Consider the following 23,113-nt stretch of genomic DNA (forward strand, 5'->3'; position numbering starts at 1 on the left):
AATAGGTGTGCATCTGTCTGAAAATACGAGAACATAGATGGTTATCTAGAAACTAGACAGTCACACAGCTAGTTATTAGGGTTCCACTCCCAGGTCACCACGTGCCAGGCACATGGCAAGAGTTCTCGAATGCAAATGAGGCTGCTCCCGTTAGCCCTGGGCGAGTCAGTTCTCCCCTGGGGCCTGAGTTCCTTATCTGTGGAGTCAGTGATTTCTAAGATTCTTCAGTTCTAAGAATCTATTCATGAGCAACTCGAGCATGTGACTCAGCCAGTGACAGGCAGATGTCGGGGTGCAGAAGCGGGGTTGGCACCCTGCCCTTCTGCAGCACAGCTTACTCTGGTGAGCAGAAAGGGCCCATTCTGAACAAGCTCCGAGGTGGGTCACCGCCCAGGAAGTGAGGGCACAAGCCCTGGGCGGTCGCCTGTCATTAAGTGGACCTCTGCCCTCCGTCTGGCTTCCTTTGCTGCACAGGAATTTCCATTTCAGTGAAAGAGGAAAAAAAAAAAAATGAGAAATCCTCAAAGCCGCAGTAATAAAGTTTTGGGTGGGGGTGTACACCTGTAATCCCAGTGGTACAGGAAGTAATACCGGAGATGAAATTTGAAATAGTATGTCTCCCAGCCTGTTAGCTGTGTGATACGCTGAGCTCTTGTTCTCTAGAAATCAAACAGTGAATTCTAGGAACAGCCAAGGTTAAGAGTAAGAAGACTTTCATTGATAGGGAAGCTTCTGAGGGGCAGGAGGGGTCCCAAGTGGGCAGCCAGGACCCCACTTTACCGAGGGTACAAGTGCAGTCGCCTAGGTAATGGTGTCCAATCGGGAGACAAGTCACGGAACAAGCGTGGACGGAAAGAACAAGATTCTCCCAGGAAGTGGCGGGTCCAGAGAGGTCTGCTCACCACCGAGGTGGCCGATGTCTGTCTAGGCTTCACTAGGCCCAGTGTTGTTCTTTAGGGAAGTACGCTGGTCAGGTCATCTTGTCTTTATCTTGAGGCCTGGTTTCCAACCAATCTGTTGATCTGTCTCCCTCCCTCCAGTGCAGCTGTAGTATGTTTCACCTTTGTCCTGCCTCTTGAGGGCCCGGCCCTATCTGACCGCCTCTAATGTTCCTGCCTAACTCTTCCGTCTATAATCCCAGCACTTGGGAGAGGCAGGAGGATCCCCGTGAGTTCCAGGCCACCATGAACTACATAGCAAGACCCTGTCTTTGAAAAAGGAAAAAGAAAAACACGAATCAGCCATATTTAAAAGCAGTGTTTTAAAATTCTTTTTATTTGTTGATGTGCTGGGGAACGAACCCAGGACCTTGCATTGCTAGGCAAGTGCTCTGGACCCCCAGCCCGTCAGTCTTATTTCCGGGTCTGTGACATTGGATTGGAACAGCAGGCGGCTAAGCTGGGCCTGGTTGCACACGCTTATCATCCCCGCAGTCTTGGAGGCCGAGGCAGGAAGACTGTAGATTGAAGCCCAGCCTCAGCAAGTGAGTTGGCAGGACCCTGTCCCAGAGCCAAGATAGGAGCAGAGGCCCTGGGTTCAGTGTCCAGAACAGAACACGAGGCGTGGGGGTCTGCACCCAGAGGCCCTGCGAGGGGACATCCAGGCTCGTCCAGAGCAAGTAACCACGCCACGGCCTAGAGAACTTTAGGTTTTTGAGATGAGCTTCAGCCAGTTCTTTTTTCTTCTTCTTTTTTGAGACATGGTCTCGCTTTGGAGTGCAGGCTGATCTTGAACTCACAGGCTGGCCTCCAACTTGTGTCAGTCGATCCTCCTGCCTCAGCCTCCCGAGTGCTGGGATCACAGGTGCGCCCCCCCCCCTTTCCCAGGAGAGAGCTGGCTCTAGCTCAAGCCCTCGTGGTGGGCTCTTCCTCCAGCCCAGTGCAGCCTGCCTGTGCCCACTGCTGACCTTCCAAGCCTTGGCCCTGACCCTGGGCTGGGAACATGACCGTGGTCCTTTCCGTTGAAGTCCTCGTCTGCCTTTGGCTGCAGTCTCAGGGAGGAGCCCTTTCTCAGATACTCTGGCTTTTTCTGTTCTGTAGAACACATGGACAGAGGCCTCCAGTCGGGGCCACTCCCAGCCAGACGGGTGAAGGCGTGGCCTCACATCCGCATGGCCTGGCCGCTCTGTCCCCCACCCCTTCCTGGGCGGCTGCCCCTCTGGTCCCCTTGTCCACAGAGTAGCGCTGGGCCGGCTCGCAGCGCCTATATTGGGACGTTCAGGGACACTTTGCTCTTCCTCAGTCTCTTTTGTTTTGTTTTGTTTGGTACCGGGGATCAAACTCAGGACCTTGCGCTTGTGAGGCAGGCGGCAGAACCACTGAGCTAAATCCCCGGCCCTCTTCCTCAGTCTCCTTGGCATTTGATTTTATCAAACATCTTTCCCACCTGCAGTCTTCCTTCCTTACAGCCTCTCCCGTTTCATCTCAGTCTTTTTGCTTCTGCTTCTGTGAGCCCCACACTGAGCCCCTGGTCGGCCCTGCCTGCGCAGCTGTCTCCTGAGAACTGATCTTTTTCCTGGGCATCAGCTGTCCCCACCGCCACAGCCAGCCAATCTGAGTCCTGTGGGTGGCTCAGCCTGAGAGGAGAGGCCTCCCCCTGCCTTTGGTGTAGGTGCCTGGGTGCAGGCAGAGGGGGGCTCCAGGGCAGACGGAGCCCTGAGAAACCACCTCCAGATTTCCCAGCCTCCTGTGCTGTTTCTGAAATGGCTGTGCTGGGCCTGTGTCTGCCCAGGCGCTCCCTTCCCCTTCCCCTTCCCAGCTCCCTTACAATCACCCTTCCCAGAAGCGCAGGGGCTGGGCTTGGCCCCTGGGTATCCAGACTCCAGGGGACTCCACAGAACCAAAGCAAGGGGAGCAGCACTGCATCTCATCTGGCGACAATCTGGGAACCTTTGGCCTCCTGCCCGTTTTAAAAATAGAGTTCAGCCCGCCAGGGATTTGGCTCAGTGGAGAGTGCCAGCCTCCCAAGTGCAAGGTCCTGAGTTCGATCCTGGGAGGGGGGGAGGGGATAGATAAATAAATAAAAATAAAAGTGTTCAAGCTGGGCGTGATGCACATGCCTGTAACCACAGCACTCTGGGAGGCTGAGGCAAGATCTTGAGTTTAAGCCCAGCCTGTGCAACTTTAGCATTAGTGATTTAGTGAGACCACATCTGAAAATAAAAATTTTTTGAAGGGCTGGGGATATAGCTCAATGCAAAAGCCCTGGGTTCCTCCCCAGTACAGGGAAAAAGAAAAGTGGAATTTAGGCCTGGAGATACAGCTCAGTGGTAGAATGCTTGCCAGTCACACACAAGGCCCTGGGTTCCACCTCAACACTGCAGAGAAAAAAAAAACTAGAAAGGAGATGCCAGGAGGGAGAGTTATTGACATGTTCATTGGAATTAAATGAAATTAGACTTTTCTTCAAGAAAGAAAGAAAAAGATGGCCAGATGTGGTGGTGCAGTACTTGGGAGGCTGAGGCAGGAGGATTGCCATGAGTTCAAAGCCAACCTGGGCTACCTAGCAAGGCCCTGTTCCCCCCCCCCCCAAAAAAAAGAGGAGGGAAGGGCGCAGGGCATGTGGTTCCAGCACTCAGAGGCAGAGGCAGGAGGATCACTATGAATTTGAGGCCAGCCTGGAGTACATAGTGAAACCTTGTCTCAAAGAAACCCCCCAAAAAAGGAGAGAGAAAGAAATAGACCTTTCTGTTCCCTTCAGCACTGGCCGTCAAACCCAAGGCCTCAAGCATGCTCGATGAACCGCCTCCCCAAGCCACGCCCCTCACCAGCTGGACTTGCTGCTACTGTCTGACAAAGGACAGAATTGCAACAGACCTGGGGGCTTGGGCTCCAGGAACCAGACCGATGGTCCCCACCTCGGCACTGTGCAGGAGGCGCAGTGGAGGGGGACAGGGACACCATGGAAGGAGCCCCTCCTCACATCAGGTGCCCGGGCTCCTTCCCGTGAGGTTAGACACTGCGACTCCAGCTGGACTGTTGGGGAAGTTTGTCTCGCGGGAAGGCTAGGTAAACCGCTCACTTCTGCTGCTGGCGTGGAACCTCATGTTCGTGACTCCAGTTGTATTTTAGCCTGGTCTGTTGAGGCCCAGCGGGAACTGACTCCAAAACAATGGCCTCTTGCAGTTCTTATGTACTGGGCCATGTGGCAGATACTCACCACGTGCACTTTAAATCACATCTTCAGGACAGAAAAATACGCATCATTTGCTATTGTTTAAGGTTGTAATTTTTGTTTGTGTGTGTGTGTGTGTTTTTGAGACATGGTCTCACTATGTAGTTGAGGCTAGCCTCAGACTCACTATGTAGCTCAAGCTGGCCTTGAACTCAGTGATCCTCCCGCCTCAGCCTCCCAAGTAAGTTTATACATTTTAGGCACCAGTTTTAAAATGTGAGAGAAGCCAGGTATATTTGTGCACTCCTGTGATCAGAGTACTCAGGAGGCTGAGGCAGGAGGATCGCCAGAAGTTTGAGGCCTGCCTGGGCTACATAGCAAGACCCTAACTCAAATAACCAAAACATAAAATAAAAGGTGAGATAAAGGGCTGCAGTTGTAGCTCAGTAGCCCTGAGTTTGGTCCCAAGCACCAAAACAAAAATAGTGAAAGGATATACACTGCCTCAGAATTCTTTGAGAGGCCATATTGGCAAAAAGGTTATAACACCATTACATTAGCAAGCTATCTTTTCCTTCCTACTCCTCCTGTCAGTCTATTGATTCTTTTTTCTCATATCAGTTTTAGATTAGTTTTCTGAACTTTGACCATTTTGTTTCCTTTGTTTGTTTTGAGACTGGGTCTCCCTATGTAGTCAGGCTGGCCTTGAACTTGCAGAGATCCTCCTGCTTCAGCCTCCTAAGCGCTGGGATTATAGATGCGCCCCACCAAGCCCAGCATTGTTCTGTTTTGTTTTCTGCAGTGCTTGGAATCAAACCCAAATCCTCACACATGCTGGGCAAGCACTCTGCCAGGAGCTGTGCCCCTTGTCCATTGTGTTGCACTCTTCCGGTCTCATCATTGGGCACGCCTGTGACATGAATATTCCCCGCTTTTCCTCCCTCCTGTCTGCATCCCCTCCCAGGGACCTCCAGGCCCTGCTCATCCTGACTTCTGGGGTGGAGATCAGTTCTGCTTCTCTAGACCCACAACAGGACTCTTCAAACAGGAAGAATATCCTCTGTCTAAAGAGCAAGCTCCTGGGGTAAAGAGCTGCCAGCTACCCTCCATGTCTACTGGGACACTCACCACCAGGGGGCGCTGAATTAATTTTTGGCGCAGAACTTCTTCCGCTCCCATTTTTTCACTTGGTCACCCAGGCACTGGGGTGTGGTGGAAAACAGCCCCTGCCTTCAAACACAGATAAATAAGTTAAATAACTGGGTGTGACGGCACCAGCACTCTGGGAGTTGAGGCACAAGGTCCCCACGATCAAGCCTGGCCTGAGCAACCCGAGACCCTGTCTCAAAATAACTAGAGATGGGGCCGGGGATTTAGCTCAGTGGTTCCACCACCTGCTCTGCAAGCGCAAGGACCCGAGTTCGATTCCCCGGTGCCAAAAAAAATAACTAAAGACTTGGAGGTGTGGTCAGCAAAAAGGTTCTGGTTTCCCTGCTCAGTACCACATGAATAATCACACACCAAGCAGTAATGCTGCACAGTGCCTAGGTGAGGAATAGAGGAGGCACGTGTTGATGGGAGGTCTTAGATAGGAGGTTCAGGGAGGACTCATCTTGTTAAAGATCAAAGCCCTTCTGGGCAGTGAATGCCCAGGCTCTGGCCGCCCTTCAAGTTCCCGGAAGGGAAGGTGGGCCAGTCAGATACCTGAGTCAAGAGACCAGGGCTGCCAGCCACCTTTGCGGCCTTTGCTCAGGGTAGGTTTGCAGCTGCAGCGTCTCGCAGGAAGGGGATTTGGGCAGTAGAGGCCCGAGCAGAGGTGCCAGGATCTGGGCGTGTGCTGACGGCCAGCAGGTGGGGGTGCTGGTTGCTGGGATGGAGAGCCAGGCGGGGGTGGCGGGGAGCTGGCAAGGGGAAGGCATGCAGAGCTCAGTCTGGGCCTGTCAGGTTGGAGGGGTCTGCTGGTCGTGCAGCTCCAGTGTGGGTCAGGGAGAGAGGACCCTGGCACTCGCTGTCGGGCAGAGATGGAGCAGTCTCGCTTTCACTGAGCAAAGCTTCATTTTACTGACGAGGCTGAGGATCAGAAGTGTTGACCTGTATGTAGACCATGGGCTGGTGACAGCGGTCAGCAGCAGGCCCGGGAGACGGACTGGGACATCTTAGGTGCAAAGGGCAAGCTCTTCTGATCACCAGTGCCTTCCCTCAGTTTAGCCAGAGGGCGCTGCAAGGCAGAACCAACACTTAGAGCAGGAGCCTCCCACCGACGTGGGCAGAGGGAATCCCGGCACCTGATGAGGTCCAGCACTGTGCGGCGTCCTCCGGCAGGGCTTGTGCGACCGTGTGTGGGACTTAGTGAGCAGCATTGTAGGCACTGTGCTGCTAACAATACCTGCATTGTCTCCTTTAGTCCTTAAAACACCTCCTGCTGAGCCAGGTACCATTAATGTCCCCACCTTACCTGAGGAAGCTGCTGCTCACAACCTAGCGGCTGTGAAGTATCAATGCATCTTGGTCACTCAGCCCAAACATGAAGTGCACTAGGCAGTGGGCTGGGGGAGATCCAGACAGGAGGCAACAGAGATTGTGAACGTAAGAAAACTAACACAAAATAAAAACATAGGGCGTGACGTGAGGTGGTGTATAATGAATCGTCAGGTGTGAATTTAGCCCTGCACGCCAGGCACTTGAGCCCTAAGTCTGTCACACCCTGGGCTCACTCGTGTGAGGTAGCCTCCCTTCCGAGTAGAGACACTTAATAGGGGTGCGTGTGTTCCTGAGGACCGAGCCTGAGGGCACTGTACCCCTGAGCTACATCCTCAGCCCTTTTGAGATATGATCTTGTGAACTGCCCAGGGTGGCCCTGATCTTAGCATCTTCCAGCCCTTGTCTCCAGTGCCTGGCATCACAGGCACGTGCCTGCCACAAAGCCCGGCTGAACTGGTTGTTCTGTTTTGGGGCGTGTTTTTTGTTTTGAGACAGGGTCCCATTATGCTACTGGGGCTGGCCTCTGACCCGTGCTCCTCCTCCTGGTTTCCCCAGTGCTGGGGTCCTGGCTGTGCCCTACCATGCCTGGCTTTGTTTGAGTTTGAGCATTTCGTTGTTGCTGATTGGGTTGGTTTGGTTTTCTTGCAGCCCTGGGCTGTCTGTAGCTCCCCGGTGGCTCTTCTTCCTCCGCTGTGCCCCCCCCCTTCTCGCCTCAGGCTCTCCTTCTGGCCTGCTGTCTCTTGTCCTTGTCCTCCCGAGTCCTCTGTCTTACTGTCCCAGGTTTGCAGTGTGCAGTGCTCTTTACCTGTGTAGACAAAACGCCCTCCACTCCAGAACACACCCGAGGCCAGGAGACGGCAAGCGGGGCCCCATGTGGCCAAGCTGATGGCCCCAAGCTGGGTCTACCGGGAAAGAACACACCCAGGCCCAGGCAGCTGGCTTGTGTTTTTTTACTCCTGTAAAATGAAAATCCTGGTTAAGTTCCTGCAGTAAGTTAGAAAAGGGAAGAGGAACTATTCCTGGCAGGCTCAGTCCCAGCCCCAGAAGTGACTATTGATCCAAGAATAGCAAGGAAGTAGACTGAAAAGCAGGTAGCAAATGGACACGAGGCCTCCAAAGTCAGGACAGCGTTGGCCACACAGGGCCCAGTGTCCTGAAGTCACAAAGCCACCGCAACTGATCTGGATGCCAAGGACCCAGGGCACCAGGATGATAGATACTAGATTATGTTCAACTCGAGGAGGGGAGTTGTTGGCCACATTTCTTCATTTCCAAGCAGTGCACATGGCCAGAGGGTTTGGAGCTTGGGGTAAACCATCAGCTACGCAGAACTTACTGATGAGAGCTCTTAAGAGACAAAGAGGACCCATCCTATTCTGTCATTTGTGTTCCTTCACAAGAAGCAGCAAAGCAAAAACAAAAAAAAGGCCCTGGGCCCTGGTCTCTGTCTCCTGGTACTGGATGGGGCGGGGCGGGTCCACAGCATTGCTTGTTGTCCCCTCAGGGGAAATACAGGAGACCTGATCCCACCCCATTGCCTGCGGGACTTGACAGGGTCACACCCATCTCACCAACTAGAATACACTGTCCAGTCCCTGCCATGGAGGAGGCATCTGCTAAGCATCCATCCAGTAAATGAGCCAGCAGACTCAGGAGGTTTATAAAATTGACTGCAGCTGAACGGCTCAGGTCCACTTGTGCAGATTTTGGTTTTTTAAGAAAAATACATGCAGCACCGGAGATTTAGCTCAGTGGTGCCACCTGCCTCATAAGCGCAAGGTCCCGAGTTCAATCCCGGTACCAAAAAAAAACAAAGAAAAATGCATGTCATAGATACAAAAATACAGAGATAATGGCCTATCATTTACTGTCATAAAACATACACAAATCTATTTTTAGAATTAGTGGCGCTTGCTGGCACACACCTGTAATTTCAGCACTGAGGGAGGGTGAGGAGGGGTGATCACAGATTCGAGTCCCAACTGGGGGATTTAGCAATTTAGCAAGACTCTGTCTGAAAATAGGGCTGGGGCTGTAGCTCAGAGGAGGAGGCCCTGGGTTGGTCTCCATCACTACAGAAAAAAAAGTTTTTCATATGTAAAAAAGCTAAATGAGTTTAATCTCAGCAGTAATCTCAGCACCCTGAGACCAAAGGATCTGTGAGTTGAAGGCCAGCCTGGGCTACATATTCAGGGCAGCCTGAAATATGCACCGAGACTGCCAAAAAGAAAGAAGAAAAGCTAAAAGAAAGGATTTTAAATGTTTTTACCATAAACAAATAATCTTTAAAGAATGTTTACCCAGATTTAAACACCATCACACATGAATACATGTATCAAAATGTGATTATGTACAGTCTTTATGGGTTTTTGTATTGTTTCTTTTTAATGGGGGGTTTTTGTATTGTTTTTGCGATACTAGGGACTAAACTGAACCCAGGCCTCAAGTATGCTGGCCAAGTGCTCAACCACTAAGCTACATCCCCAGCCTTTTTTTATTTTAGGACAAGGCTTTGGTAAATTGCCCTTGGCTGACCTCAAATTTATGAGCCTCCTGCCTCAGCCTCCTCCTTTCCTGGGATTGCAGGCATAGACCACCACACCTGGCTTAATTTTTATGTTTATATGTATCATTTAAAAAACTAAACTTAAATTTGGAGAAAACCATTAGTACACACAGTACTGTGTAACAGCCATTCTGTAGCCACCTCCCCTGCTATTGTGAGCTCAAGTGTTCTAAGCAGCCACTAAAAACACCATGTGACCTCACTAATCACCTTAGGAGCCTTCATTGCTCCAGTAAATTGCATATCAGAGTAAAAACTGACCTCCCTGGAGGACACGGGGTGGAGGGGGGCCTCAGTGTTAAGAGTATTTTCCTAGCATGGTTCAATCCCAGCACCACTAAAAACCATGCAGTGACCTCTCAAGGTTGCTGGGTACTTCTCACCTTATATAGCACACCTGGCATACAAAAAAATGAGTTAATCAACTGTTGGTATTATCAGTAATGCTTCAGGCAATGGCAGGCTACTAGGAGTTGAGCTTTGGGGAGTCGAGGGTTATGTGCAGGGGATGTCGCATTGGAGAAACAAAGTTACATGGAGATTTTGGGTTGGGTGGAGGAGTGGTGCTCCTACCCCCCACCCCCCACCCCGTGTGGTTGGGAGGAGGCTGTCATTGGACCAGGAGCCTGACCATTCCAGGAGCAGCACCAAGGACACCAGCAAGTGCTCACACCAGCTGGATCTGATGGATCTGACGGTCGGCACACTGTTAGTGAAGACCCCAGGAGATACTTGAGCACACCATCTGGCCCTAAGTTTGTTTTTGTTTTGCTTTTTTTTTTGGTACCGGATATCGAACTCGGGTCCTTGCACTTGCGCAGCAGGCGGTAAGACCACTGAGCTAAATCCCCAGCCCCCTAAGTTTTTTTTTAAATGTATACAGGGAAGACCTGGAAGCCATAGCCAGCACACCACACGATTATCCACCCACTTATCCTCAGAGCTAATGATGCAGCTCTGAATTTCTGCATGACGCTGCTGTTAGCTTTTCAGTTAACCAAACTCAAACTGTATTGGCAACATAAGCTGACTGCCATGTATAGTTTCAAGCCAGAGCTCCAGCAGCTGGGGTAGGGGTGTAGCTCAGCAGTAAGCATTTTCCTGGCATCAGTGAGACCTGGATTCCACACCCAGCTTGGAACTGTAAACCTTAACCAACTCAGAACCACTACTTAGGCAGCAGCAGTGACAGGAGATGAGGTGTCCTTCCCAACACAGTGCAACCTGCAGCAGGATGTCACCGAGTGCATGGGCCAGGCTTCTGCACCAGATGTAGCTGAGTCCCAGGGCAGCCATGAGACTCAGAGCCCCAGCGTAGGGACAGCTTCTCCTGCAGCGAGCAGGCCTTGGCCTGTGAAACCAGCACGTGGCCAGCTGGAGGTGCCCTGTAGTTTGCACATGGCTTTCAGACCACACTCTGAATCTCAATTTTTTTTTTTTTAGTTGGAGACAGGCTCTCACTATGTAGTTCAGGCTGGCCTGGAACTCATGACAGTCCTCCTGCCTCAGCCGCCTGAGTGCAGGGATTACAGGTGTGTGCCATCACACCCAGCTCATCCTCAATAGTTTGTGTCATTTTTTTTTTTTTTTAGGTACCAGGGATTGAACTCAGGATCTTGCCCTTGTGAGGCAGGCGCCAGAACCACTGAGCTAAATCCCCGGCCCTGTGCCATTTTTTTTTAATTAAAAGAACAAAAGAGTCTTAACAATAGTTGATAAGCTATAAATGAAACCTGGTCCTAGGATCCAATTTTGTATCCCTCAATTAAAAAAACAAACAGTTATCTTCAGTTCTAAATTTGTTCTGTTGTTGTGTCTTTTTGGTTTGTTTCTTGGTACTGGGGATCAAACTCGGGACCTTGAGCTTGCCAGGCAGGCATCGGAACCACTGAGCTAAATGCCCGGCCCTGTTGCTTTTTTAGAGGTACTGGGGATGGAACCTAGGGCCTTGCATGTGCTGAGCAAGCCCTCTACCACTGAGCCACACCCTAGCCCCAGTTCTAAATGTCTCCACAAAACAGCTTTTGGGGTGCAGTCCATGGGGTGCTATGCTACCTTCTCCGGTAACATCCATAAACCATGTGATTTGTTTCTCTATGGGCTGAGCTTTCAGACCAGATAAACTCCAGAACAAAGCTGCAGCGGCACCAGTGACCACCTCATCTCTCCTGTCCAGGTTACCCCTTGGCTCTGTTTTACCGGCATTACCTTTTCTACAAAGACAGCTACCTCATCCACCTCTTCCACGCCTTCACGGGCCTCTCCATTGCCTACTTTAACTTTGGTGAGTAACTCAGTGAGCAGTGACCCTGAGATCAGAGGGCCGTGGGAAAAACCAACTTGGATGAAGTTTCCTGGAGAGAATTCAGTGGCTTGGGAAGTTACAGTACTCTGCTTGCAAAGAGGGGTGTATGGACAGAAGAGCTCGGCTCTCCTTTACCCTCTATGTACATCCCACTGTCAGGCAAAAACATTTTTAAAAACTAAATACACGGATCAAAACATGACTTGATAGCCCACACATACATACTCGGTGTGCGCGTGCGTGCGAGACAGAGGTCCAGGCCACAGCCTTCACCCAGAGCTACAGCCCCAGCTCTTTTCATTTTTTATTTTGAGGCGGGGTCTTGCTAAGTCACCCAACCTGGGCTCAAACTTGGTATCTTCCTGCCTCAGCCTCCCATTGTGTGGGGTACAGGTGTGCCAGCATGCCCTGCTAATAACAGTTTTTCCTTTTATGTATCAGCTGAAACAGCAAATGTAGGGCTAGGGGATGTGGCTCAGAGGCAGGATAGCTGCCAGGCATGCGTGAGGGCCTGGGTTTCATCTCTGCACTGCAAGAGTAAATAAACTTCCAGCTTGGACTTCATAGTAAGACCCTGTTTCAAAAGAATAATCCTAATTTGGGCCAGGGATTTAGCTCAGTGGTGTCACCACCTGCCTTGCAAGCACAGGGTCCGGAGGGCCAGAGCTCGATCTCCAGTACAAAAAAAAAGAGTGATACTAATTAAATGATAAAGCCACTTTGAAGATCCCTGCCCTCCCAGCCCCTCCCCAAAGGAGCATCATTTCTCAGCTGTGGCTGTAGTTGAAGGACAATTCCAAGCAGTCCTCGCTGAGAATCCATCTCAGCTCAAACCCAGCAACACCCTGACAATCTCCATGTTTATGCAGTTAATTTGCATCCCTTCCTCCTAACTCGAGACAATCCTGGGGAAAAGTTCCTATCAGGCTGGCCTGAACTCAGCTCGATCCTCCTGCCTCAGCCCGCTGGCGTGCAGGAACAACAGGCACACACGGCCACTTGGCTGAAGGATTTTCTCCATCCTTGTTGCTGAAGCCTCGGGAAGCGTGGGGACATAACGGCCGGGCTCAGCTGTGCTCTCTCCCGCCTCCAGGGTACCAGCTCTACCACTCCTTGCTGTGTGTTGTACTCCAGTTCCTCATCCTCCGCCTGATGGGCCGCACGGTCACCGCCGTGCTCACCACCTTCTGCTTGCAGATGGTAAATGCCTCCCTGCAGGCTCGGGTCACAGCTCACAGCCCACCGGAGGCAGGGGCTGTGGTGCAGAAGCGGGGAACGGGATGCCTGCCTTCTAGCCTCCTCTGGCACTCGGCATGCTGTCTTTGGCGGGGCCCTTAGCACAGCTGGGACGGAGTTTCTCTGCGGAGGGTGAGGGGACTTGCTGCTCGCCTCAGGAAGGATAAACAAGGCACCTGTGATCCCAGCACTCGGGAGGCTGAGGCAGGAGGGTCACTGTGAGTTCAAGGGGGGAGAGAGACAGAGAGACTGACTAGCTTCTCATCTCAATTTAGCCTCATTTTGCAGAGAAACCTGAGCCAGTCTCTTCCCACTGTAGGCTTAATGTCCCCACTTGTAGGAATTTCTTAAGGCTTTTCACAATGAGACCAGGAGAAAGGAAAAATGAGAGAATACCAGGGATTTCCGAGCAAGGAGCAATGCAGACCTGGCAGTGATGCTGTCCCCCCTCCCCCCAGACCTACCTTCTTGCTGGGTATTATTACACAGCCACGGGCAACTACGATATCAAGTGGACAATGCCGCACTGCGTCCTGACGCTGAAACTGATCGGTGAGTGGGGGTGGCCCATGCACCCCGCAGCCCAGTGCTCCCAGCCTGGCACGCAGGCGGAGCCCTCAGTGTCCTCCCTACCCACCCCTCTCCACTCAGGTTTGGCTGTTGACTACTTTGACGGAGGGAAGGATCAGGTAAGTACCCGCTCCCTGCAGAGCCTCACGGCCTAACCCGAGGGTGGAGGAAGGCAACGGACCCAGATCCCGGGGAAGGGCCTCACTTGGCCCGCCTGACAACCATGTGGAGCCCTGGGAAGACCCACGCTTCTCACCTGCTGCCATCCGGCTCTTGCAGAGCCCAGAGCCACACACAAGGCCCTGTCAGTAGCAGCAGCTGCCCCATGCAGCAGCCCCAGCCTGGCTCCCGGGCTACACGCGAGGCTGTCCTGAGCCTTGTGTTCTCTCCTCGGCATAGAGCTCCCTGACCACTGAGCAACAGAAATACGCCTTCCGCGGAGTCCCTTCCCTGCTGGAAGTTGCCGGCTTCTCCTACTTCTATGGGGCCTTCTTGGTAGGTCCCCAGTTCTCCATGAACCACTACATGAAGCTGGTGCAGGGGAAGCTGACAGACTCGCCAGGGAAGATGCCGAACAGGTAACCGCGCTCCCTGGTCACGGCGCAGTGCAGTCTTCTCAAGCGGTTTCCTCAGCCTGGCCCTGGCCTGAGGACTGAGTCTGCCAGGCCCCACATCATCCTCTGGGTGCTCCGTACCTGCCTGTGGCCCTGGTGGGCTTTTCAGCCCATGTTCCAAACACTGAGACTGTCTTTTGAGACAGGGCCTCCCTATGTGCCTCAGGCTGGCCTTGAACTATTCTCCTGCCTCAGCCTACCAAACACTAGGATCACTGGCGTGTGTCACAGTGCCCAGCTTGTAAAACTTCATTTTTATGCCACAGGATTTTACCCAAAGTACTTTTGTCCCTGCTTTGAAAGCCTGCTTTCTCATCTTTAAAAAAAAAAAAAAGCTAAGGGGTCGGAAATTTAGCTCAGTTCCGCTGCCTGCCTCGCAACCGCAAGGACCCGAGTTCAATCCCCAGTACCCACCCCCCAAAAAATGTACACAAATATATATTGGTAGAAAATTCAAAACTGAGCAGAGTTCCTCCGCTGAGCGCTCGTCCAGCCTGAGCCTCAGCATGGAGTCAGGAAGCAGGCGGAGGTGGTGACAGCTGCTTCTGCTGCTGCCCCGTCCGGCCTGCCTGCCTTTCCTGTAGGCGCAGTGGTTCAGGCGAAACAGGGTCCGCTCGGGTGGCCGCCACCTGAGCCCGGCTCTGTGACTGAGGAGGCAAAGTGCTGGCCCTGCACGTGACCTGCACCCTCCTTTCCAGCACCGTGCCTGCCCTCAGGCGCCTGAGCCTGGGCCTCATCTACCTGGTGGGCCACACACTGCTCAGCCCGCACATCACCGAGGACTACCTGGTCTCTGAGGACTACGAGGTGAGTGTGGAGCAGAGTGGACCATGCCACGCGAGAGGTGGGGTCAGTGCCAGCCGCTCAGGACGCTGGTCCCCCGGTCGCCCGAGAGCTCTCAGCTTAAGTGCATTCGGCTCCTCGGAGAACACAGGCTGTCGGCAGCATTTCCTTCTCTCGGCTGACAGATGGGGCCTCTGGGAAGTCCAAGAGGAAGTGGGGAAACCCTGGCATTAGCTCCTGTCCAGCTGCAGGGCTCCCTGTTCTGGGGAGGTTGGCACGGATTGGGCGCATCTCTAGGGTCCCCAGCACTTGACTGCAGTGAGGAAAGGATGAGGCGGCAGGTGTCCCGGGGCTCCCCACCACCCCGCCTGGCCTGTCAGGCAGGCAGTGAGGCCAGACTGGCAGGCACGGGGGCAGCAGGGCCCTGCCAGGCTTAGCCAAGTCTAAGGGGACTTGTGTTGCGTCTCCTCTCCCCGCAAGCTCCGGCCTTTCTGGTTCCGCTGCTTGTACATGCTGATCTGGGGCAAGTTTGTGCTGTACAAATACGTCACCTGTTGGCTGGTCACGGTAAGTGGTACTGCCCGGCGGCCAGGCTCGCGTGCAGACGGGTGTGGGGCGGTGGGGCGGGAGCCTGAGCCGTCGCCCCCTCAGGAAGGAGTGTGCATCCTGACGGGGCTGGGCTTCAGCGGCTTTGGCGAGGACGGAGAGCCCAAGTGGGATGCCTGTGCCAACATGAAGGTGTGGCTCTTCGAGACAAACCCCCAGTTCAGCGGCACCATCGCCTCCTTCAACATCAACACCAACGCCTGGGTGGCCCGGTAGGTGCTGGTGGGGAGGGCAGGACCCAGCTCCTTCCTCCTGCTGCCCCTCCAGAGTGTGAGGGAGGGACGTCACTCACGTGTCCCCCAATACCCCGGAACATCCCGTAGGGGGCCACAGCCCAGCTAACCACCCCACTACTCACTTTCTCCGCTCACCGCTTACTTGCTTGTCCCCACCGGGCACAGCAGCTTGAAAATGATCACCCCAAGGCCCTGCACATTCTGCACAGGCACTGGGCAGGCTGTCATTCCCCGCAAGCTGGTGGCTTGCCACGGTCACCCTGCCTCCCAGCAGCCAGCTGCTGCCCTGCTGCATGGGCCGTGGCTCATCCGACCCCTCTCCCCTAGTTACTTCTTCAAACGCCTCAAGTTCCTCGGAAATAAACAACTGTCCCATGGTCTCTCGTTGCTGTTCCTGGCCCTGTGGCATGGCCTCCACTCAGGGTACCTGGTCTGCTTCCAGATGGAGTTCCTCATCGTTATTGTGGAAAAGCAGGTGGGCCTCGGGGGCGGCAGCAGGCTGGGGGATGGACCACACCAGACACTGACACGTGCTCCCCCTCCCAGGCTGCCGCCCTCGTCCAGGAGAGCCCGGCCCTCAGCAGCCTGGCCTCCATCACCGCCCTGCAGCCCCTCTACTACGTGGTGCAGCAGACCATCCACTGGCTCTTCATGGGCTACTCCATGACCGCCTTCTGCCTCTTCACCTGGGACAAATGGCTGAAGGTGAAGGCGCCGGCAAGGCTGCGAGAGCCTGGGGAGCTCGGGCTCCCACGCCCTGCTCACTGGCTTCTCCCGCCACAGGTGTATAAGTCTGTCTACTTTCTCGGCCACGTCTTCTTCTTGAGCCTACTATTCACATTGCCTTACATTCACAAAGCAATGGTGCCAAGGAAAGAGAAGTTAAAGAAAATGGAATAGCCTATTTTGCTGGTAAATATCCTACAGCTGTGCTAGAGCTAACGGGGTGCAGACCAGGAAGCAAGGACAGAAGTGGAAACCAGGGGTGGACTTCAAAGTGCCTGGCCTCCGGGTGACAGCATGGGCGGGCTCTCAGTGAGCAGCCTGCAGTCTCACGTCTTGCCTTGCAGGTGGCCTCGAGCAGGACTGGTGCAGACACTACTCGCCCCTTTTACAGCACTCCCTCGCCCAGAGCACAGAGCACGAGAAAGCCAGGGCCGGAAGCCGCGCGCCCAGCTGTGCCTCGTCTTAGGGCCAAAGGGGAGGCTCTTGTGGGAGGAGCAGGGGCCTCGGCCTCAGCTCCCCCGTGCACGTTGCCTTATCTCTCCCCTCTGGCCAGGAGTCTGCTGTGTTCTTCTGCCACTTTACTGGGACTCCGTGCCGCCCCCATGGGGGGAGCAGAGGGTGCGAGGGCCCACCTGCTCCACTTTTTCTATCTTGGACTGTACCAGATAAAGTCACTTCTGTTTGGTTTTTCACTGCTGGCACCCCTGATTGCTTTCTTTCACACACAGGTCTCAGTACTCATTACTCATGAGGCTGGAGTCTCAGGGTCGTCTCTGGAGCACGAGAATCCAGGGGCTGCTTTCACAGCCAAGAACAAGCGCCACCTGACCTCACATTGCCCCATTAGACACTGCTAACCCTAGGAAGCCCCAAAACAGCCAGGTTTGGAAAAGCCACATTTATAGGACTGATGAAGAGCAAATGTACAGCTCGGGCTCCCTGGGCTCCTGGCTCCATGCAGGAAGGTTGGCCGGCGGCTGCGGTCAGTTCTAAGCAGGGCTGGGTGGGACCAGGTCCCTGGTTTCAGATCACACCCCAGGCTTCCTCAAAGGCCGAGGTGAGCTTGGCACAGGTGAGGGCGGCAGACAGTGGGTAGTTGCTGATGGAGACCATCTTCTCCGTGTACTCCACACTGACCTGTGAGACAACAGCTGTCAGCCAGCTGCCGCTGCAGGCCCAGCCTTCTTCAGGGAAGCAAGACTACAGGCACGCTGGCATTTCCGGAGAGCTGAGTGGAAAGAGATCTGGCTTTGTCTACTCTACTACAGGCCAGCAGCCTCCCTGGCACAGGAAGTGGACTCTCATTTGTCCTCTAGCTGCTACCCTACCCTCTAGTCCCAGGCTGTGAGGACTAACTGCCCACCACTTGGAGTTCTTCCTGAGCCTTCGCTCTATGAGAAACTAAGGGTTGAGCCCAATCTTACCTTGCCATGGGCAAAGGCCCCCACCACGAAAACAATGGGGTCGCTACTGGGCACCAACTCTCGCACATCACTGACGACCGGGACGGAAAAGGACGTGCCGATTTTCATACAGCCAACTGGGAAATGGTCAGACACTGGATTCTTGATTACCTGAAGAAAGGAAAATCAGCCCCAGGAACAGCCCCCAAACCCTACCCCTGCAGTGGGTTCCAATGCCTCACCTTCAAAAGCTTCTGGGGGCCATCAGCTGCTCGAACACTCAGTTTGTGTAAAAGCTGAACTAGGAGGGGAAGAAGAGTCCAGAGCTAGGTGGAAGCATTTGGGAGGCTGAGGCAGGAGGATCCCCCCAAATCTAAGGCTGGCCTGGACTGCATAGTTCAGGGTCAGCCTAGAATACATAGCAAGACCCTGCCTCAAAATTTAAAAACCACAGCCAGGTGGTGACTCCACTCCCACCCGGTGGTCTAACCAAAGGACCTGGGAGAGCTGGGCGCCCTCCGTTACAGGCTCCCCTGAGCAGGACAGAATTTCCACGCACATGGAAAGCAGCTCCTCTGTCCTGCTCAGGAACTCCCCCGTAGTGTCCCCTTCTCCCCTCCTCACTGCCGCCGCCAAGGTCATTCTGAACTCACCCATGAGACCACAGAACCGGTCGAAGGTCCTGGGGATGCGGGTCTGGGGGTTCACTTCGATCAGCACGTTCTTCTGCGTGTGGATGTACACCTGCAGCAAGCCTGCACGGTTCAGCGGGCTGTCCATCAGCATCAGCAAGCTCTGCATGGCGGGCAGGCAGTGAGGGGTAGCAGCAGCACTCCGCTGCCCCTCTCCACAGGTCAGGAGCCCCGCGCCCCAGTTACCTGATGGGCTATGTCTGGTCTCACTTCCCCGGGGTCCCGCCCAGTCTTCAGCAGCATAGACTTGTGCCTGTCACAGTTGAGTAGTTCGTAAGTCTTCCCTACCTGAAGAACAGAGCGAGAGGACAGCGCATGAGCTCCCTCTGCAGCCAGTTGTCCTCGGTGTAGCCCTGAAGAGCGGAGCAGCAGGAAACCTGTCCACGGCCAAATCCTCAGGCCCCACTGCTCGGCCAGGAGAGTGAGCAGGGCACAGGAGCAACATGTGGGCACCCGGGAAAACAACAAAACCCCTGCCCTGAGTCTGCTTAAAACAAACATGCACTAAATAACGAGCTGTAAATCCAAGCAAGAAGTGTGACGATCCTCATGATCCTGAAAGGAACACTTCTCTAAGAAGAAAACCAAGGAGGGGTTGCTCCCTCTTCTAAGACAAGTGTGAATAAAGGTACCAACAAGAAAAAGCAGGAACAGGAGAGGAAGCTTTGGGAGACAATGGAACCAGGATCCTGACGGGCAGGGATGACACAGGAAATCGCTCTGTAAACTGCAGAACCATCAGATATCAACCAGAGCCAAAAATAATTCTAGAATAAAGGGGCGTGATAGAAATGACAGAAACACCCTGGTAACTGCATACTAGAAAAGAAACCAGAAGTGTGATAATAGAGTTGACTATACCTATAACAGCTCTAAGAATGACATTCCAAATTCAAGTCATAAGGATGGTCAGTAGAGCTGGGCGTGGTGCCACACGCCTGTGATCCCAGCACTCAGGAGGCTGAGGCAGGAGGATCACCTCACACTGGGGGCCAGCCTGGGCTACATAGTGAGTTCAGGGCCAGCCTGAACTATTTAGCAAGAGCCTGTCTCAGGAAATAAATAAATAAATAAATAAATAAATAAATGTGAGTAAAAAGTCTAAAAACATACTGTCAAGTACAAATATAGCTCATAAGAGGCTGTTTTATGTATCACTAGAATAGCTGTATATCTTGCAACACCTCATGATACACGGCTTCAAGAAGTTAGAGGGAAGAGAAATGTAGATTTTGAAACTGAGCAGTGGAAATAACAAGAATGTCACAAAGAACCAAGGACTAAATTCAGGGGAACCCTTTCATAGAAGGAAAGAATACCCGACTGCACCCCCAGTACTGGGGAGTGAATCCAGCACAGCCTCCCACTCGCCACTGAGCTGCATCCCAGCCCTGTTTTAAATTTTACTTTGAGACAAGGTCTCCCTCAATTGCTCAGGCTGGCCCGAAACTTGCGATCCCTTCCTCAGTCTCCCAAGTAGCTCCAATTGTAGGCATGCACCACCACACCAAATAGCCAGTTCCACCCATTCCTAGCACATAAGCAGAGTTTTGTTCTTGTGGTAGAATAGAAAACATCAGGGCCAGGGATTTAGCTCAGTGGTTCCGCTGCCTGCCTCGCAAGCGCAAAGACCAGAGGTTCAATCCCCGGTACCAAAAAAAGTGAGTAGAAAACATCAAAGTATTTAACATATAGTAATGGTAATAATAGTTTATGGAACGTGGTTTCATACAGCTGAATGTTATTTGCTCACATGTAGCCTTTTCGTGGGTTAATCTTGAAAACCACTAACCAATGACTCCAGTCAATGACTATGAGAGGTACTGGGGATGAAAATGTTTGAAACCTTATTCTAAGCCCCCCCAGACACAAACAGTAAACAATCAACACTTTAAACTTTAACAAACATTGTTATGAAAGAGTTAAGTGGCTTATTAAAGGGCTCTAAAGGGAGAGTGACACCAAGGAGTCATCCACTGTTACCCCCCTTTCCCTCCACCTCCCAGACCCGAGACCAGATTATCATTCAATACATCGACCTTATTTTTATGAATAGTATAAAACCAGCAATTCACTGGTTTAATAACTGAAGGAGTGTCCCCACAAAAACTCAGTTGTAAAATGAATAAACATCTAAGTAATAATTAGTGAGGCAGAGAGCTAGGAAAACTGCAAATTTGAGCCCAGCCTGGGCAACTTGGCAAGACCTGTCTCAAAAGCATGGTGGCACATGCCTGTAACCTCAGCATTTGGCAGGCTGAGACAGGAGAATCGCCCACAAGTTCCAGGCCAGCCTGGAATACATAGTGAGTTCACAACCAGCCTGAACTATACAGCAAGACCCTGTCTCAAAAAACCAAAAAAAAAAAAAAAAAAGAGTTGGAGATGTAGCTCAGTGAGAAGGCCTTGGGTTCAATCCCCAATAACACCAATAATAACAGTAATAGTAATAATAATAAATGGAAAGACTTCTTGCCAGATGAAATTGGCAGAAGTAGCCAGGCGTGGTGGCACATGCCTATAATCCCAGCACTCAGGAAACTGAGGCAGGTGGATCACCTCAAGTTCAAGGCCAGCCTGAACTGCATAAAGGGACCCTGTCTCAAAAAAAAAAAAGACTGGCAGCAACAACAGGTGCTCGTGTAAGGAAGACATGATACAGCCTCATGAAGCTTCCAACCGGCTATGAATTCTCTAATCTCTGAGATACAGCAATGAGAACTTGGCCTGTCATCTTCCACAGTGTAGTGGTTACCTCGTTCACCTCACAAATTGGCCTAAATTCTTCTAGAATATGTTCTAGGAATTTAAATTTGGCCATAACCTTTTCAATTTCTTGGGATGGTTTTACTTATTGTGATGCTGGAGATTGAACACAGGGCCTTCACACTGAGTTACATCCTCTTTATTTTTGAGAAAGGGTCTTGCTGGCTCACTAAGTCGCCAGGCTGGGCTAGAACTTCAGTTGCTCCTGCCTTAGCCTCCCACAGTGCTGGGATTATAAGTGTGTGCCAGCACTCCTAGCCCTTTTCAACTTTTTTTACTTTTTTTTTTTTTGGTACCAGGGATCGAACTCGGGACCTTGTGCTTGCAAGGCAGGCAGGCAGGCGGCCAAACCACTAAGCTAAATCCCCAGCCCCCTTTTCAACTTTTTAATAAGTAATTTCAAATACCTACACATTAACTTATTCCAAGTGCCAGGCATTACTCCAACAACTTTATACAAATTAATTCCTTTAATCCTTCCCAACATTATTATGCCCTAAAGTAACTAAAGTGATTTGTCCAAGGTCGCATAACTAGTAGGTAGATTTTAGGCAATCTAAGGCAAGTCTACATTCTCAAACACACTGCTGATACCGACAAGCTTTCCACATTTGCACATTACATAGTTATATGGGATAAATTGACAACAAATGTCAAAATTAACATTCAGAGTTAACAGAAAGATATGAAGCATTATAATTAGGTTAAAATACCAATTACAGGACAAAATGAAGAAGAATCCTAATTATTAGCTGATCATTTTTAAAACAGGTTGTCCATCCTGCAAGCTTAACGAAGTGTCACAGTGGCTGAGATGGGAAGGAATCTCACCTTAGATTATTATGAAAATGTACTACTTTTAAAAGACTTTCATTAGTCCCCTATGGGGTTTACAGTTAAGGTATATCCCAACTTCACAAAATGAGAAATAGTTTATTTTCTCAAAATCACATGATTAAAATGTGTTAAGAAACATTAAAGTTCTGGGCCTACTCACTGAACAAGTTTGGCTCTAAAGGGTAAGGGACAGACATGGCACATGAGGACACAGTATAAGTTTGGTTTGGGGGGGCCGTTGAGACAAGGTCTCACTCTGTGGTCCAGGCTGGCCTCGAACTCACTTCGATCCTCCTGCTTTAGCCTTGGTAAGTGCTGGGATTACAGGTGTGCGCCATCACACCCGGCTATAGTATTAAGATTTTAAATCAGGGAGTTGCTAGCTTTGTTACATCCGGAGAAAAAAATGATAAGTAAAAAAAAGATATGGACGTATTAATAATAATTGTGATCCAGGCAGTGTTTTAAGGTGGATAGAAATAGGGACAACAGTGGCAATCCTTCAACGAAATGAAACATCAAATTCTTACAAATAAAAGGCTGGGCAAACTAGGCTACAGTACTGTCTGGACTGGAATCTGGGAGGCCTGATGGACTACACTGCCCTGACTTTACATGGTATTATATCACGGAGCCCTGGTAAAGCAACCGAAAGCAAGGAGATGAGAGCTGAAATAGGAGTCAAGAAAATCAGTTCTGCCAACCCAGGATGTCAAACCCAGTGATAACCAACTACGTGATCCATCACCTTTCCTCCAAAAACATTTTTCACTTCTGCTTTCTCCATCCACTTAGTGCCCCCCACTCTTATCCTACGGAATCATAGCCTATTAATCTACTAGTTCCACACTTCCTGCTCCAAACTACCTTGACTGTCTCCAGACTGGCCCCTTCCAGCACCACAATGAGCCTGCGGCCTCCACTCCTGCTTCCTGCCCCAAGTCGGGGCCTCTTGGGAGCAGCAGCATCCCAGTCCTGGTCCTGGTCCTGCTCACCAAACCTCCGCTCACGAGGTTGAAATCCACCACTGGGCGCAGCCATCTTGCCACCAGACCGGAAGTCGTGCCAACGTCCTTAATTATAACCTCGCGCTCGTCCCATTCACACACTTCCTTCCGGATGCCATTTTGAAAGTGGGCGCCGGGAGAAAGTGATAGCTCGTATCCTTGCGCTACCGAA

The 23,113-nt window shown here is 51.8% G+C and overlaps 2 protein-coding genes across 5 annotated transcripts in view; one reads left to right on the forward strand and one right to left on the reverse strand.

Annotated features, from left to right (window-relative positions):
- The window catches only part of Lpcat3 (lysophosphatidylcholine acyltransferase 3), a 31,405-nt gene extending 14,477 nt beyond the window's left edge, over window positions 1-16,928 (forward strand). For 2 of the 3 annotated variants that reach the window (XM_004869481.4, XM_013067298.3), the window contains exons 2-13: window positions 11,337-11,444; window positions 12,559-12,665; window positions 13,160-13,253; window positions 13,353-13,390; window positions 13,671-13,849; window positions 14,584-14,692; window positions 15,149-15,235; window positions 15,320-15,486; window positions 15,838-15,985; window positions 16,057-16,215; window positions 16,294-16,422; window positions 16,581-16,928. In XM_004869481.4, the coding sequence (XP_004869538.1) occupies window positions 11,337-11,444; window positions 12,559-12,665; window positions 13,160-13,253; window positions 13,353-13,390; window positions 13,671-13,849; window positions 14,584-14,692; window positions 15,149-15,235; window positions 15,320-15,486; window positions 15,838-15,985; window positions 16,057-16,215; window positions 16,294-16,410 (1,313 nt within the window). In that variant the 3' untranslated portion in view covers window positions 16,411-16,422; window positions 16,581-16,928. The remainder of the gene's footprint in view (window positions 1-11,336; window positions 11,445-12,558; window positions 12,666-13,159; window positions 13,254-13,352; window positions 13,391-13,670; window positions 13,850-14,583; window positions 14,693-15,148; window positions 15,236-15,319; window positions 15,487-15,837; window positions 15,986-16,056; window positions 16,216-16,293; window positions 16,423-16,580) is intronic. The other variant, XM_087213532.1, reaches the window with a different exon arrangement.
- A 191-nt stretch (window positions 16,929-17,119) lies between these two features.
- Window positions 17,120-23,109, reverse strand: Emg1 (EMG1 N1-specific pseudouridine methyltransferase). 2 transcript variants are annotated; one of them, XM_087213536.1, is made up of 6 exons: window positions 22,802-23,109; window positions 18,518-18,619; window positions 18,293-18,434; window positions 17,882-17,940; window positions 17,661-17,810; window positions 17,120-17,464 (listed from the first exon to the last, which is right to left on the reverse strand). In XM_087213536.1, the coding sequence occupies exons 1-6, from the start codon at window positions 22,973-22,975 to the stop codon at window positions 17,423-17,425; spliced, it is 669 nt and encodes a 222-aa protein (XP_087069662.1). In that variant the 5' UTR covers window positions 22,976-23,109; the 3' UTR covers window positions 17,120-17,422. The 2 variants fall into 2 exon arrangements, with proteins under 2 accessions (XP_087069662.1, XP_004869534.1); XM_004869477.3 differs by having other exon boundaries at window positions 17,120-17,373; window positions 22,802-23,105.
- Window positions 23,110-23,113: the final 4 nt, after the last annotated feature.

The sequence above is a fragment of the Heterocephalus glaber genome, unplaced genomic scaffold, assembly GCF_053883595.1.
Source record: "Heterocephalus glaber isolate CG9 unplaced genomic scaffold, H.glaber_assembly_v1.0 deba00001444, whole genome shotgun sequence".
NCBI lineage: Eukaryota > Metazoa > Chordata > Mammalia > Rodentia > Bathyergidae > Heterocephalus > Heterocephalus glaber.